Source organism: Scomber japonicus, chromosome 2, assembly GCF_027409825.1.
Source record: "Scomber japonicus isolate fScoJap1 chromosome 2, fScoJap1.pri, whole genome shotgun sequence".
In the NCBI taxonomy this organism is placed as follows: Eukaryota; Metazoa; Chordata; class Actinopteri; order Scombriformes; family Scombridae; genus Scomber; species Scomber japonicus.
Genome location: NC_070579.1, coordinates 34,481,940 through 34,498,599, shown reverse-complemented (window position 1 = coordinate 34,498,599; position 16,660 = coordinate 34,481,940). Strand labels below are relative to the sequence as shown.

The window sequence follows — 16,660 nt, the reverse complement described above, 5'->3', positions numbered from 1 at the left end:
GTTTTTTTTTATTATTATTATGGTGTGCAAGAACTTTGTAGTGATTGTTATTACTGCTACTGAAACAGGAAGTGCAGCTTTCTTTAATTATGCTCCAAAATAATGGAATGCCCTACCTAAAGCTAAAGACATATTTATTTAATGTGGCTTTTTATTTTTACTAAATATCTAATTTTTTACAAATGGACTGATTTTATTATTTTATTTTTATTTGGATGTGAATTCCTAGATATGAAATGTTTATCTGTCATTTTCTGTAGAGGTCAGTAATATTTGTTCATTAAAGTGTAATGAAGTAGCAAATCACATGACTTGTTTAAGCTACGATTAAGTAAAAAAAAAAGATATAAATGCAGTTGTAGGAACAAAACTCTCCACTCATATGTTGGGATGTTTGATTTGAGAGAGAACTCATTTAACCCTCCTGTTGTCCTCGAATCAAGGAAGGAAGGGAGGAAGAAAGAAGGAAGAGAGGAAGGAAGGGAGGAAAGGAGGGAAGGAAGGAAGGAAGGAAGGAAGGAAGGAAGGGAGGAAGGAAGGAAAGGAGGGAAGGAAGGAAGGCAGAAAGGGGGTGAGGAAGAAAAGAAGGAAGGGAGGAAAGAGAGAGGAAGGAAAGAAAGAGAGAAGGAGGGAGGGAGGAAGGAAAGAAGGAAGGAAAGAAGGAAGGAAAGAAGGAAGGACGGAAAGAAGGAACAGTCAAAACAGACAGGGTCAATTTGACCCGGGAGGACTACATGAAGGTTACATAGTAGTTACTGTATAACTATTCTAATGATCTGCTAACGATGCTAGCCATGCTAACTAGCTGCTAGTAAAAATGGATTCGTTATGTCTCTGTGTGTCTTAAGGTTGATGCTCATGTCAGTGTCTTAACCTCTGTGAGACTTTTGGGTGTTTTTACTCTCAGTACTGCTGATAGTGAGCTGCTTTCAGGGCTTCACTTTAAAAGTCCCTTGAGGACATCATTGAAACTGTTTGCACCAATTCATTTTGAAAGAGCAGTGATCAACGGAGACACTGCAACACTGGGCCGGCTGGAGAATGGTGTAACTTCGTCACTCAGTCACTGACTCTGTGAATAAGTGACGGACAGACATTAAGGGTTATGAGGCTTGTTGGTGAAAAAAATCAGCGGTGTGCACCTTTAATCAAACAATACATTATACTACGAATAAAACAATTAGAGAAACTGAAAAATAAAATGAACTAAGACTAAACTAGAGAAACTCGACCAAACTCACCTCTCACTGCTGACAAATCAAAGACACACAAAGACAATAAATGGGTGGACAAATGTGACAAATGGAGTTGCTTCTATACAGATCACAAGGAGTCACTGATGGTTTGGGGAGTAAAATGACGTGAATGACATGAATCACATCCTGTGGCCGTCACAGTCACCACAGCTTAATCCAATTGAACACTTAAGGGAGATTTTGAAGCGATACATTAGATGGGGAGAATCATCTGGAAGAATGACGATCATCCTTTCAGTAGAGACTTGGAGAATTAATGCCGAAGTAGAACCTAATCTATTCTAGAGGCTCATATTCACTCATACATAAAACACTTGTGGTTTCAATGTTGTTGTTTTTTACTTTTTTATTCTCACGCACTTTGCATTAGTACATCTCCTGACACCTAGAACTGTGGAAACTTTATATTGCTTTACTTCCCTTCATAGATTTGTGCCTATGCCTGCATACATGAATGACATATCTGCTCCTCTGGTGCACAGTTGATCACGCTCACACAGTGTTTCTCTCCTGCATACATAAGCATCCACTCCTCCCTTATCTGACAAACTGCACCACTGGCTCTGTTGTGTGTCCCAGCAGTGAACCACAACCAGTCATCACACAAACCACATCACACCGTCCGCCACTGAGAACCTGCCAAGCTTAAGCGGCTCAGTCCGACTCAGCGTGGGCAAGTTAGTGTGTGTATAACTGCAGGCACACGTGTATATTTGTTTGGCAGTGGAAGTTATATAAGCGGGTATGTGTGTTTGACTTTTGCACACTATATTTGTAGGTCTACACATGTGCACCCAAGCCCATGTCCCCGTTGATGACCATGACGAGCATCTGAAGAGCTTCGCGGCTCATCTTTTATTTTAAAACTTCAAAAAAGACGACCTGTCATATTTTGACACATTCCTGTCAGGCAAGCTTTTTGATTTTTTTTTTTTTTTCCAGAACTTGCGACTGAAGTTTCGTAAGCCTGAGGGACGTGAATCTTTTCCTCCTGCCCACGAAAGAGAGACGCGAATGTAGAGTTCAGCCGTGAACACGACCCACCGGAGCTTGATTTGTGAGGGTTTTTTTTTTCCCTGTGATGTTGGAGATATGATGTCAGAAAGATAAAGTCAGGAAAAAAAGAAGTATTAGTGATTTGTAGAGAGGAAGGTGAGAGTGTCCATGGTTTTTTGTCTGATGTCCACATTTAAGTCCCTGCTGCTGCTTCTGCTGCTGGAGCTACTTCCTCCCCCTCCTCACCCCCCCACCCCCTCCACCCCAGCTAAACACATCACACTTTGATGAAATAAACACACACACACACACACAGGAGGGGATGAGTTCGCCACTACTGCACCTCCCCTGGTGAAAAACTGATTTTGAGATGTGTGCGGGCCTGTGTGTGTGTGTGTGTGTGTGTGTGTGTGTGTGTGTGTATGTGTGTGAAAGTGTGTTTTCTGTGCGGTGGAAGTAAAAAAAAAAAAAAAAAGGACAGTGAACAACAGCAGCACAGTACAGCCTAGTGGCAGAAAGAAGAACAGAGCCTGAGGCAGGAAGGAGGGATCAGCTCAGGTAATGTCAGGTTTTTTTGTTTTTTTTTTACTTCTTCCCCAAACTGACAGTTAGTGGGTGTTTTTATGTGACGCAGATAACCTTTTTTATTTTTTGAAAAACAAATGCACGACTATGTCAAAACTATGAGTCATTTGATTCTATTCATAAAAGCAGTGAAGATGCCATGAATTGTTCTTTTTAAGAGTCACAGGGGACTGGACTGCAGAGGCACAGTACACATTATAGATGCACAATGGGAGAAAAGGGACAATAGCAATCTTTATCACCACCTCTGTGCAACAATTCATTGATGGTATACTACTATAAAAGTCAGCCTGCAGTCACAGACAAGCAGGAAAAAAAGGAAAAATACACAAAATAATCAACGGACGTCATGGAAGAAGTTTTTTTGGATTCTTATCTCAAACCTCTCCTCTGTTTTTCTGTCAGGTTTGCTCACTCATGTGTCCCAAACTGCACAGATCTGCTGTAAACAGCTGCCTGTAACGTAATAACAGATGATAACATAATCATTTTGCCTGTTTTTAACGTAATAAATCCGATAACGTAATACAATTTCAGAACCAATAACATAAAGTGTGTGAAGCAGTCCTTCCTCCCTGCAGGTGTCAGACGGTACAATCAGCACTGCTTCCAACCTCACACACCCCTGACCTGGATCATTTATTTTTTCTCTTAAAATATGAGCAATAACAGTATCAACCCAGGTATATTATCATTTGACACCAATGTTACTTTGTACATAATGTTTCTATATTGTTACTATATATATATACACATTTACTACTATTGTTGTTTTCTTATTGATTATGTACTTATTATTGATTGTTATTGATTTGTTCTATTGATGCTCTTCTATTATTTTTTTCTACCACTTGCTGCTGCTATAATGTACATTTCCCCACTGTTGGACTAATAAAGGAATTTCTTATCTTATCTTGTAATAGCTTTTTGCCAATAGTGTAAAAGTTATTATATTATTGGCTAGGTAAAAAAGAACATTTTACAATAACATAATAATATACTAATATCACTTTATTTAAGCTTGTGAAGCGTCACACTTCCATGTCACTTAGTCTTTCAAATAGCTGCACAGCCCTTGTATTATGTTCAGGTCAAAAAAACATATATGTTTTTGACTTTTACTAAGAGAAAAATAATACAAGCATGACTTTTTTTCAACCTAAAAAAAAAACAATTTCAGTTGGCGTTATGTGATTGGAAGCTACAACACCTGCTGATGAGTACTGTTTCATTACTGCAGTGTGACGCCCCAAAACTGCTGTATAACACACTCAGCTTGTGTCTTTGCTTCAATCACAAAAAATATAACAGAGGCTTAAAAGCAGCATCACTCCCTGTTCATTTGAAGTATTTTGAACAGAAATGAAAACATTACAATTACTAAGGTAGCTGAAGAAGTGTGAATATTGGCTTAGAAACTACTGAACTGTAGAAGTTGTCTTGTCAAGAATACTCCAATGAGATTAATTTTAGTCAAGTATATTTTGTTGTATTTGTTGATTTGAGTATTATGTTTAGGTTAGCAGACTCTTAAGTGCTATGTTGGCTGTTTGTTTACTGTCACTGAAGTATAAATCAACCCTCCAGTACAAGTAAATAAATAGAAATCTGAATATGTGAGTATTTTATTATAACTTCCCATGTGGCTTTAGTTATCTATTCTATTCACTGCTGCTGCTTTTATCACATCTTCATCTGCTCCAGGAAAGAGACTGTTTGCTTTTCTTTGGAGCACATAAAACTGTCACACTGTAGCTTTCTAAATCAAATACAACTCTAGAATCATATTTCCTGATGCTGCTTCAGTGTTTATGTTGTTCTCTGCATTGCTGGAATAAAAAAAACAACCAAACAATTAAAGATGCAGAAAATTAGAACATTCCTAATTTAGCTGCATACATTGTTCATTGTTCCCTCCGTTTTTAAAAGTCTCCCAGGCCCTGCTGCGGAAAAAGCATCGCACAGCATGATGCTCACACTTCCTCGCTTCACAGCAGGATGCTGTTACACCCGTGATGAGCGCCGCTCACTTTCCAACACTGAGCTTTGCCTCGCTAGTGAAGAGTTCAACTTTTGATTCATTTGATCATAACAATCTTTTGCTTCTTGCTCTACTTTTTCTCTAGGAGTGGATCCATGCTGCCTCTCTGCTATGTAGTCAACATGAAGTGTGTGTGTGTGTGTGTGTGTGTGTGTGTGTGTGTGTGTGTGTGTGTGTGTGTGTGTGTCATATGCTACTTTCAGTGACAAATTTCAGACTTAAGTTGATATTGGATGCTGATTTTTGGGTCAGTGGCTATGAGTAAGACTCCAGGAAATGAATGTAAGTCTATATAATGTTCCCCTCTGTGACCTAGGTCAGCGTGTGTGTGTGTGTGTGTGTGTGTGTGTGTGTACCTGTCTGATGGGCTCTGGTACACGGTAGCGACAGCAGGAGTGTGTGAGGCGTACGGCTGTGTCCAGACTGATCTTGTGGCCGACGGACACATACACCGGCTTTGAGCTCTTGTCAGAGCTGCGCAGCGCCTGGACAGAGAGACAGAGAACACCGGTTGATGTTTATCTAACAACTCTTTAGCATTTTTATGTCTCTCTCTCTCTCTCTCTCTCTCTCTCTCTCTCTCTCTCTCTCTGATTTTGACTGTTGTATGCATTGTGTTGGCTTTGACTTTTCACAGATTGGTTGTTGTTTGAGGTGGGCAGTGATGAAATAACACTTTTGTTGGAAGCATTTGTTTCTGTCTTTTGTGAGTCTGTCCTTTTTGCCGCACCTTTCCGAGCACTTTGCCTGAGGTGGCTGTGAGTGGGAAGCTGTCTCCTCCTTTCTGCAGAGCAGCTATCTGCAGAGGCAAACAAACAAAAATCAGACAGAAGAGACAAAAGAGATGTCAATAGAAATAGAACAGACCTGATACAAACTATTAACCTACTGTGGAGGCTTCTCACACTGTCTACCCTCTGTCTGACTCCATTCTTATGCCCATATATTTAAAGTTATGCTTCACAACTCCAAACTGAGAACAAATGGTTTTTTAAAGAATGGAAAATACTTTACTGAAAAAATATTAGAAGTCATAAAGAAAGTTGACAGCTGTATAAAAACACATAAAGCCAGACACTGTGGCTGCTCACTGAAAGAGAAACCTGTCAGTGTCATCTACCTGCTGCACAGTTAGACTGGAGAGAAAAAAAGACATCATACATATACACACATATATCATCATACATATACACACATATATACAAAAAAAAGATAAAATAAAAACACTAAAAATATCATATCTGATTTAAAATTTTTAGTTAAAAATATTAAATAAAAGAAGTAAAAAGACAGCGAAACAATTTGGGAAATTCTACATAAAAAACATGCTTAAAGTATCATGGTACTAAAATAAATAAACTGCTAAAATAAATAAAAAAGCATTGCGAAAAAATAAGCCAATAAATAATATAAAAAATATAAAAAGAAAAAAAAAAGTCAAGTTTCTTTCCCTCAAATACTTTCTAAAGAAATTATAAAATATTGTAAAAACTCTTGAACAAAATATTGTTTTCTTTGTAAATAAAAAATTTTGGTTGAAAAAAAAGAAAGAAAGAAAGAAAGAAAGAAAGAAAGAAGAAGTAAAAAGACAGTTAAACAATTTGCAAAAAGCTTCATAAAAATGCTTTTTATTAACCAAAAACTTTCAGTTCATGTTTGATGTATCAAGGTGCTAGAAGACATCTAAGATTTGTTTTCTCAGCAGTGAGCAGCCAAATATCTCCAGTGCCACACACATATTCAAGTAAACAACAAGCTTAATACAATAACGCTATAAATAAACCAGCTGTACCTCTAAGCAGTACAAAGTAACTCAAATACAGAAGGGAGGATGTTCTTAATGAGGCTTTTCTGTCAAGAGACACAGCTGAAAATATAATGTTTTAATAATCCAGCACTAACTGCCTGTGAATGAGATTATGTAATGAAGAGAGGCAATAAATGGTAAAGTTTCCGAGGTGCAGAACAACTTCATCTTTTTCTATAAAAGCCTTCCCAGCAGAATAAAAAGACAGTCAGAGCTTCAAGTTTTCACTACAGCAGCAGAGAAACAACTGCTTACACAACAGCAGAGACGTGGACACTCAATCATTTATATTTTAACCACAGCACACTATCATAACATTTTTAAATAATTATATATAATAAACTCATCCTCAGATCAATTTTGACCCAGGAGGACAACAGGTGTTAACACAAAAATGAGGTATAATTTTATTTAAATGAGGCCTATTGGTCATTATTTCCAAAAATATGTGTAAAACTGAAGTGAAGGTCTAATTTATACCTCATGATCAGAGTTGGGAGGGTTACTTTAAAATTCTATTCCGATACAGGTAACCATATTCCATTACCTGCTAAAATATGTAGTCAGTAACGTTATCCAAGTACCACAATATTGAAGTAATGTAACTTGATTACTTTCCGTTACTTTAGGATTATTGCAATACCAAACTTACAATAGGGGCACATTAAGCGCAAAATTGGCCACTTTATATCAAATTAAAACATTATTGACAAAGACCAGCGCAAATTCCCACACGCAGTTCGGGTGGAGATGTTAATGTGTTCAGAGAGTTGGTGTTAACTAATCTTCAGTCACACTGAATTTGAATTTCAGCTACTTAAAAATAAAAATGTCCCGACAGTTCTGATGGAGGTCAGGGTTCATCTATAAATTCTGCTTTATTACAAACAATCCCACATATAACCTGTGTCTGTGTATAACAGCTGATCTGTGTCAATGTGCAACAGAACATTAATAGCCATTAGATCCTGATGATCCGATCCGGTGTTAATGAAGTTACCACTGCTGTGCCACGTGCGTAAATGCGCACAGCCCTTTTTCTCAGTTTGGAGACGCACTTATTGTTTCAGCTGGTGTACGATGCCGCAGTCAGCTGTGACATGCAGCCAGCTGTGACATACATCTGCGTGTTGCTCTCAGATGCAGATTAGCGCAGGTTAGGTAGAAATCAAACGGAGCACATAATTGGTGCTGCGCAATTCACGGTGTTGTAACATTCTTATGACACAGCGCCTGGCCCACTGGCTGTGTGAAGTCTGAGTCCAAGTTTTTTTTTTAACTCATTCAGTATTGAAAGTGTTCGGTGACCAGTGACCCACTGTCAGGTCAACATGTAACGCACACACAGTCATATCAATGGAGAGCAGTAATGCACGCTAAAAGCTGTCACCAAACTGTTATCAACTCAAGCTCTCTTTTAACTACGAGTCTTTGGGAGTGACACAGGGCGTAACAAACATACTTGCGTCCGCTGCACGTGTAATGCAGCGTAAATGCATAATTTTCTACTCAGACCATTGTGGATCACAGAGATACTTTCCCCTCTCGCTTTTGCTCTGCTCACATCTGGGTCTTTTACAGGGTATTGTATTATAAATGTCTTTATTGTAAAATGCGTTTTAAAATTGTAATCCTACTAAATAATCCCAATTTTTACAAAATATACCTGTAATCAGATTACCTCTTTTTTTCCTGTAACTGTAGCAAAATACAGTTACCTTTTTATTGTATCCTAATTACATAACACTGTTACATGATATGTTTAGAAAGCATCAATAGCTTATCTGACTGGTCAATAAATGTGTGATTAAACCTTGATTAATGTTTCAGAGAGCAGAGAGAGTGTATGTTAGGTTTTACACCACTCATCTTTGGAGAAAAAAACAGCTATCACACAATATCATGTCCTATTTTACATTTGGGGTGTTTTTACAGCTGTCAAATGTCAGACCTGCTCTATGTAAAAAGTGCTTTGAGATCACTTTTATTGTGATTTCGTGCACAATAAAACCTGAACCTAATCGGGTCAATTTTGACCCCAGAGGACAGAAGTTGCAGGTAGATGGGAAGTCTTTCATAAAGGGAAGTCAGCTGTTACCTGAGATTTAGGAGACAGGAAAAGAATTGCAAGACCTTCTGTTGGCATTTAACCACCTCTACTGAGATACCGTCCTGTCTATCAAATCAATTAAATGCCTAATCAATTAAGAAAATAAACATTTTAAACACAGATAGGAGATTACAACATTGCTTGAGCCTATTAGTCTAATATTAGATCAATCATACAGTCGAAAATATTATCAAACTGCATTATCAGTCAAATCAGACTGATTTGATATTTAATAAAGACAGTAACTCCACTAAATCTGGAGATGTTTTTTTTTTAGATTAGATGACGATGAACTGAATATCACTGCGTTTTAAAAATGAGAGTTCATTTTTTCCCCAATAGGGACTAAAAGTTTTCCTCTCACAGTCAAAGAGACGGTGCAAAGTCAGATGGTAGTGATGTGGGCCGCTGTTGACGGCTGTGCTCTGGGTTACGGGCCAGAGCGATGAAGGGAGCTTAGCCTCTGTGATGGATGGGGTGTCTGCTCTACTATGACTGATTACAGCAAGCAGCCAGCGGGGAGACAGGAGGGGCCGCGCAGGACCTCAGATCCCGGTTGGGATGAGGCCAGTAGTGTGTGTGTGTGTGTGTGTGTGTGTGTGTGTGTGTGTGTGTGGGCAAGTGTAGGACTGAAGCCAGAACAGCAGAAGTCAGAAAGACAGAGCAAGTCATCAATAACATACTAGTTTGAGTTACAGCCAGGCAGTGATCAATGAGAGAGAGATAGACAAAGAGGGGGGTGGGGGGGGGTAAAAAGAGATGAAAGGGGAGAAAAAGAAGGACGAGAGAGAGAGAGAGAGAGAGAGAGAGATAGAGGGGGAGATACACTGCAGGTGAATGAATGAGGCGATGACAGGCGGCAGTTAAGAGCCAAGAAAGAGAAGAGGAGGAAAACAAATAGAGGACGCGAGATCTGAGGAGACTCTGGAGCAGCATCAAGGATATCATTTTCCAAAAGTGTATAGAGGGCAAAGAAAAGAAAAGAAAAAGAAAAAAAACAGGTGAATTTCCTGTACACAGCACAAAAAGTCCTGACATCGATCTAATTTGACTGAGAAACGATCCGGGCATATCTCATTTTCACAATGTATGGATGGATGTACTGCTGGGTTCCGAGCATCGAACAATCTGTGCCGTCCCAGACAGTGCAGGCTCCATTGTAAATGATAGTCTTTTTATCTCTGTGGGCTTGTAGGCATTTGTTTTAGGCAGCGGGCTATCTGTTTCAGAAGATGCATGGTGTCTACTGGTTAATGATCTATCTAAATGTCCCTTCGCTGGCATCCTTTGGTAGTTCCTCATTGTCTCTGCTAAAAATGAAGAAAAAGGAGGTTTTGTCCATGGTTACATGGAGACATTGTTCATATCAGACTGACCACAGGAAATACACTCTGATGCCAAACAAAACTCAACAACTTGGGACAAATATTTACTTCTGTCTATCAGTTCAACTGAGATCTATCTTGATTTAGATGATATTGTAGTATTGTAGTAGGAAAGAAGGTATAAACATCTTCTAGCAAGAGGACAATTTCATTTAACAGTCACTGTCAAGTAGGAGAGAAATGTATTGATCCATTGCTAGTGACCGTACCATAAATTCAGCCAATACAAAAGAACATCAAAATAATTATAATACCATGGTGAAAAGGTGATACAGCCAGACCGATATATGGATCAGCTGATATTATTGGCCGATATTGGCTTATTGCAGATATATCGGTATTGGGATATATGTTGTCCGATATGCACTGACTTTTATTTTAAGTTATATTGGCAGGGTTTTATATACATATTATGTATATACAAGATTATCGGTCGATACATTGATATCAGAATTTTTTTACTACCTAACATCTGTATTGACATCGGCCCAAAAAATCCATTATCGGATGGACCCTAGTAATAAATAAATGATTAGAGGAGTATGCTTGCAGCCAGAGGTACATGGTTCAATATTTGAGTGAGGAAGCCCTAACTGTTCCTAAACTGTAGTTGGTTAAGTAGTGATGTGTTTTGTTCAAAGGGGGTTACGGTTAATAAATGCATTTCCTTTTATGGACATTGTCTGTTGAGAGATTCTGGTGGCCAAGAATCTCTATCTTAACAAGTCAGCTGGTCTTTCTTTTGTAATGATGTGAGCCTACTCTGGTTAAGCTCATGTTTAAAGTTTAGATTATTAGCTCTCTTGAAAAGAGACAATATTTTAATGTCTTTGCAGTTGTGTGTGATAGACCTGATGACATAACAAGGAGGAAACATTATTCATATACACTCTAAAACAAAGCGAAAAGGGACAAAAACCTACAACAGCGGTTTATTTTCACAAATAAAACTTTGGAATGAATCACTGTATTTTTTGGGTGCGTGTGTGCGGGCAGGGGTTGGGCAGGGGTTGGGCCTGGTTTGTCTTGGACACAAGCAAGGGGGACTTTGAGGAAAAAAGGTTGGAACCAATGCTATATATGATCACATTTCAAACTCTGGCCCCAGTTAAACCCCAAGCTTATGCTTTAAATGTTGTATTTCCAAATTGTTATCAGATGTTGTCAGGGTTATTTTTTTTAATTTCCAGCTTGACAAAGTTCCACTATAGTTCCACAGGTTCAGTACTTCAGAAGACCACAGAACTGTCATTAGTGAAAAATTGTGGAATTTCTCAATTGTATCAAATCTTTGAAGTCAAAAAGTCATGATGGAAAGTGTGTGTACCAGTGAAAATAGTCTACTACATTTCCAATGAGGATATTCACATGAAATTTTCACCAGACTTTGGTATTAACTGATGAAATCCGCACATATAAAGAAATCAAAACATTAAAGTCTCTTCTTCCTTCTAGTTCCTTCCACGAATGTTGCCACCTGTAACCTCTTTGCTTTTACCCATCATGAGATGTCTCTTGTGTGACACCTTGGTAACAAAAACCTTTTTAACCCAGCTGATTAACTTGCACAGATAAGAGGTAGAATTACTGTCTAACTACTCATGGATTCCAGCTGGTTCCTTGCCTTGGTGTACCACTTTTTCTTAGTGTGTTCAATACTTTTTTCCTGTGTTCCCTGAGTTGATACCAAAGTCTGGTGAACATTTCATGTGAATATCCTCATTGGAAATATATTCACTGAAAAAAATGTTAACTTATTTTCCCCACTGTATCTCAGTGGAAACAGTTTTCATTAGTCAAGCCAAACGATTATCTTCAGATCAGGAAACGGACTTCAGCTACGCAAAGTGTGTTGTGTTGCTCTTGTGCTTCTGTCTACCTGCTCAGGCCATGCTCACCAAGGTCATCGGTCAGAGGCCTGACTACTGCACCCCAAGTAATACGACATTATTGTGACTACCATTTCACACACACACACACACACACACACACACACACACACACACACACACACACACACACACACACACACGAACATTAACACTCACTTCCTGTCAAGTTAAGCTAAGCTTAACCAGGCAAATTAAGCCATCTCTGCCTGAATACATCTGCCTACCACCCACCGCCCATCAACCAGCATATTCACAAAAGTGTGTTAACTTCCAGGACAGCCAGCAGTGTTCCTCACACAGGATGGGCCCCCTAACCCTAATACTGCTCACCTCCACGCTCCTGTCCAGCTGTAAGACTCCTGCTCTTTTATCTGCTGTTTGGATTTCTTTTTGAGGAGATGGTTGATAAGATTTGTTCTAATCTGCTGCTTTTTCTTCTTGTTCAAAGACTTCCATCCAGGGAGAGTGGTGGATGCACAGTCAAGTAAGTACAACGTGTTCGGTTTTAGGGTGAAATCAACCTGCACATAGAAAGTTGTGTCTGTTTAACAAGATAATTAAAAAGTGAAAATGATTTCTCTGTGGAACACTTTGGATTGACAGACTTCTCAATCAGCTGTCAGATAGTAAAACACTTGTTCAGAGTCAGTGTGAGTCAGTGGAAACAGTCCTGTTTGTTATCAGAGCTTTCTGATGGCTGCTGTGTGGTGCAGTGGAAAAGTCATGGTGTTGGGAACTTGTTGGTGAGCAGTGTCACACGCCTCCCTGTCCTCTTTGAGTCAATTGATGGAATGAGTCTGTACGGATCAACTATAGATGAGATGGAGGATGTGTAATGGAGCATTAACAAATCTTGATTGAAAGTAAAAATCCCTATTTTTCAAGTGAATTTGTGAATTGCGTTTTTGTGGTTTGTGGTCACACAGAATGTTCTAGGTGACTCCAATAAAGAGGTCAAAAGGAAATGTCAAAACAGGAATTGCAAGTGCTTATTAAGCTATTTTCTAATGTGAGAAAAATATATTTTTAGTTTCACATCCACCCTTAAATCCCTGCTGTATCTCTCACATCTTTGGTCTTGAGCAGGTCTCACGCTATGTAGCTATGTATTGAAGGCCCACAGCAGATCTCTGCTCTGGACGCCTGATTTTTCTCATCATCAGCCCTGCCAGGTCCTGCTGAATGATGCTGGGTGTGGGCCAGATTCAGCGGGCTCTGAGATGGTGATAGGTTTCCCGAGTGGCCTGTTTGTCTAACAAAGTGCTTTTCCTGCCTTTTTTCTTCTGGTTTGTTTACTGCTCCACAACACCCCACTCTGAAGTCACAACAGCAGCCTGTTGTCTAATACTCAACCATATGGGTGGTTTGGTGAGGCTTGATGTACATGTACAGATGTTTTCTGTTTCTGGTTACACTGTGGAAAAGTAAGCTGTTGTCACTCAAAGTTACTGAAAAGTGTGCCACACTCTGAATCTCAGACAACACTGAGGATCAGAAATAGAAATTGTATCTTAAAAGGACTGAATGTTGCTCTGTTAGTCTCAGACAAGCATCTTCTGTGAATCATTCATTAGTTTTTATCTGTTTGTGCATGTGTGAGCCACAGGATTCATGTCTTTTGGGACAAAAGGCCGCTCACAAGCGGCCGTGTGAATGACGCAGTTCTACTGTTGTTAATAAATTAGAGACAATGAGGCTGAGAAATGAAAAGCATCCTGAAAGGAAAAAAACGTGATCGATAACCATGAAAAGATTGAAAAACCTTCCTCACAAATATGAAATGAGTGACTCATGAGTCACTACAGGACAAAGATCACAGTGGCTTATTGTTACAAGTTGTGCCAGAGGTGCGATATAGAAAGACAAAGCTAAGAATCCAATCGGAGATTTACAAGACAGATAAATATGGGATCACTATTTTGCAAGCAGCTGGTTAGCCTTTTTGCCAATGAGTTTTAACAGCGTGTTCATGATTTGGAAAGGGTTCATAACCTAATTAACAAGCCAATTATAAACCATTCACAAAGCCTTTATAAGGGTAGACTTATTGTAAAGTGGTACCTAGAAACTATACAGGACATTGAGGATAGATTAATGTAGTCAGTGGGTTAGGATGCCAAAATCTACAATTACATACCAGGGCTCACCTGGTCTCTTTCCTCTGGTCTCCAAACAAGCTGCTCAAAAATAAACAGATCCAGCTGTGTGTACCTTTGATGGAAAGCACTCTTCCTTACCCACTGTGGCATTGTTGTTGCTTTGTAACATCAGAAAGCTACCAGAGACATTAGCGGTGATGCATATAAGCATTGTTTCTTGTATTAGTCTCATAGGATGAGGTCAATGATTGCATGATAACACACCTGCTTCCAGCTAAGTAGAACTCAATTTGAAGGCAACAGAAATACAAAATGTCAGCAGGAGTCATTCTACATACACCAGTGTTGATTTGAAGTGGGAGTGATTAAAAGGAAATTCTTGTCATTCCACTTCAATGCAAATTGTGGCTCAGAAATCTCCACGTAACAAGGTAATGAATCATTTGTGGATGTTAGATCTCAAAGGAAGGAAAAGGCACACAGTCATCACTGTGTTAGTGCAGCTTGTCTTCATCCAGACAAATGCCAATAATTAATAAACTGTATATGTACCAGGTATATGACTAATGTTTCAAAGGGACTTCAAGATGTACATATAGACTCAAAGAGAGGTCAAGAAAGGACTTAAACATCAACATATCCACATTCTAAGAGACATTTTTTTAGAGTTAGATAATACCATTGTTATGTTTCTGCAGTAAATTTGAAACTAGCTTAGCTTAGCATAAGGACTGGAAAGAGCTAGCCTGTGTTTACCCAAAGCTCTTTAGCTGAAATATTGAGCTTCTTATCTAACTCTTGGTTAAAAGAAAAAAAGTCAAACTGTTCCTTGAATAGCAATAAAACTTGAATATGTCTTCAGCTTCACCAGAAACACATAACAAAGCCTTTCCTCATCAGGGAAACCATTCAACTCACCTGTCACCTGTATGTGAACATTACTGCACACACACTTCTAACAAGATACCATTTTTAATGCATATGGTTTTAAACTTTAGAGACAATATGTGACCCCAAGGATGGCTTTGTAGGTTTCAATGCACAAAATCATTATTAAAATGTACTGCTACTACAAAAAATCTAAACATTTACTTAGGTAACTATAGCTAAAGCTTTCAGCCTGATCAAATGAATGAGCTCAAACTTTAGGTTCAAAGTAAGCAGCCCACTCTTTTTCAGGGCCATTGTATATCCTGTAAATCACCTGATTGTTAATACATGTTTTAAACTCACTCCACAGTATTTACAATAAGAGAAGTCATCCTGTCCATGGAGCCCAGTAATGATGTCCCTCGGGACACCAATGTGACAGTGAGATGCTGTGCTGTTGTCAGCAGCAAAGGCCAGGAGGTACTAAATTGTCAGTACACCATATTCAAGGACAGGGTCCAGGTCTATACCAAGACCACCACCAGCTCGGAGGATCTTCTGTACCCACTGCCCATGGCCAGAGCCTTCAACAGCGGCAAATATACGTGCCAGATCGACATTGAGGGCAAAAGGGAGGTCAGCCCCTATCAGAAACTCACAGTGACAGGTTTGTTTGACTCAAGTTTACCTGAATTTGAATGTGCTTAGATGAAGTTAATACACTACAATTATGAGCAATTTTATTTTAAAGTGATACTACAAGGGGGTTTTAAAGTACGTTTAAACATCTGTCTGCAAGATACTCCAATCTCTGGGATTTTTAAAATTTTTCACAACATTATTGCCAATGTAGAGTGAAGACCGGATGCCAACTATTTGCATTATCAAGAAATCATTTTAAATGTTATGAGACTAGAATGATATGTTTGGGAGCAACAGCAAGTGGGAGAATGTATTCATTAGCAGAGGATGGTGCAATAAAACTTTCAGAAGCTTTGTTGTGCTAATACTTAGAATCTGAGCATATTCCTTTCCATTTGTGTCTCCAGGCTTGTCAAAACCAGAGCTCCATCTTAACAAGGCTGTGGTCAATGAGGGGGAGGAGGTAACAGCCAGATGCACAGCACCCGGTGAGACAGGCTCCATCATTTTCTATTTCTACGATAACTCCAAAGAGATCAAGGAGGAGCAGGTCAGCTCCAACTACGCTGAGACCAAGTTTCGCTTCACCAGCATTGGCTACCACAAATTTCACTGTGCCTACACTGTGGTGGTAGTGGTAGACGGCTTCAGGTCTGAGCAAAGCAACATCATCACGGTTTCAGTCAAAGGTATGTAGAGTTTTGATGTTTCTTTATTTTTCAAAGCATCAGCCCGGCCTCAGGGCTTTTTCTCCATTGATTTTGTCTCCTTCGAGTTACCCTACACACCAGTTTTGGAGATTTTCCCTAACTACAAGATCTATGAAGGAGACACACTAGACATCACATGCTCCCTCAGAGGACCTCGATACAGTTCTCAAACAACTCAGCTGATCCTGAGCCAGGGGACCCAACTTCTCAGCAGCGGCACTAAAGACAAACTCAACCACAGCCTGGTCGCACTGGCAAAGCACTCAG

The 16,660-nt window shown here is 39.2% G+C and overlaps 2 protein-coding genes across 3 annotated transcripts in view; one reads left to right on the top strand and one right to left on the bottom strand.

Annotated features, from left to right (window-relative positions):
* The window catches only part of LOC128367947 (endonuclease V-like), a 47,891-nt gene that overhangs the window by 14,096 nt on the left and 17,135 nt on the right, over window positions 1-16,660 (bottom strand). The window contains exons 6-7 of the mRNA XM_053328657.1: window positions 5,609-5,677; window positions 5,235-5,363 (exon numbers count right to left, since the gene is read on the bottom strand). Of these exons, the coding sequence (XP_053184632.1) occupies window positions 5,235-5,363; window positions 5,609-5,677 (198 nt within the window). The remainder of the gene's footprint in view (window positions 1-5,234; window positions 5,364-5,608; window positions 5,678-16,660) is intronic.
* LOC128367956 (platelet endothelial cell adhesion molecule-like) lies at window positions 2,089-16,497 on the top strand. Of its 2 annotated transcripts, none has more exons than XM_053328675.1 (4): window positions 2,089-2,313; window positions 12,521-12,556; window positions 15,412-15,708; window positions 16,091-16,497. In XM_053328675.1, the coding sequence occupies exons 3-4, from the start codon at window positions 15,441-15,443 to the stop codon at window positions 16,378-16,380; spliced, it is 558 nt and encodes a 185-aa protein (XP_053184650.1). In that variant the 5' UTR covers window positions 2,089-2,313; window positions 12,521-12,556; window positions 15,412-15,440; the 3' UTR covers window positions 16,381-16,497. The 2 variants fall into 2 exon arrangements, with proteins under 2 accessions (XP_053184650.1, XP_053184643.1); XM_053328668.1 differs by lacking the exon at window positions 2,089-2,313 and adding an exon at window positions 12,352-12,422.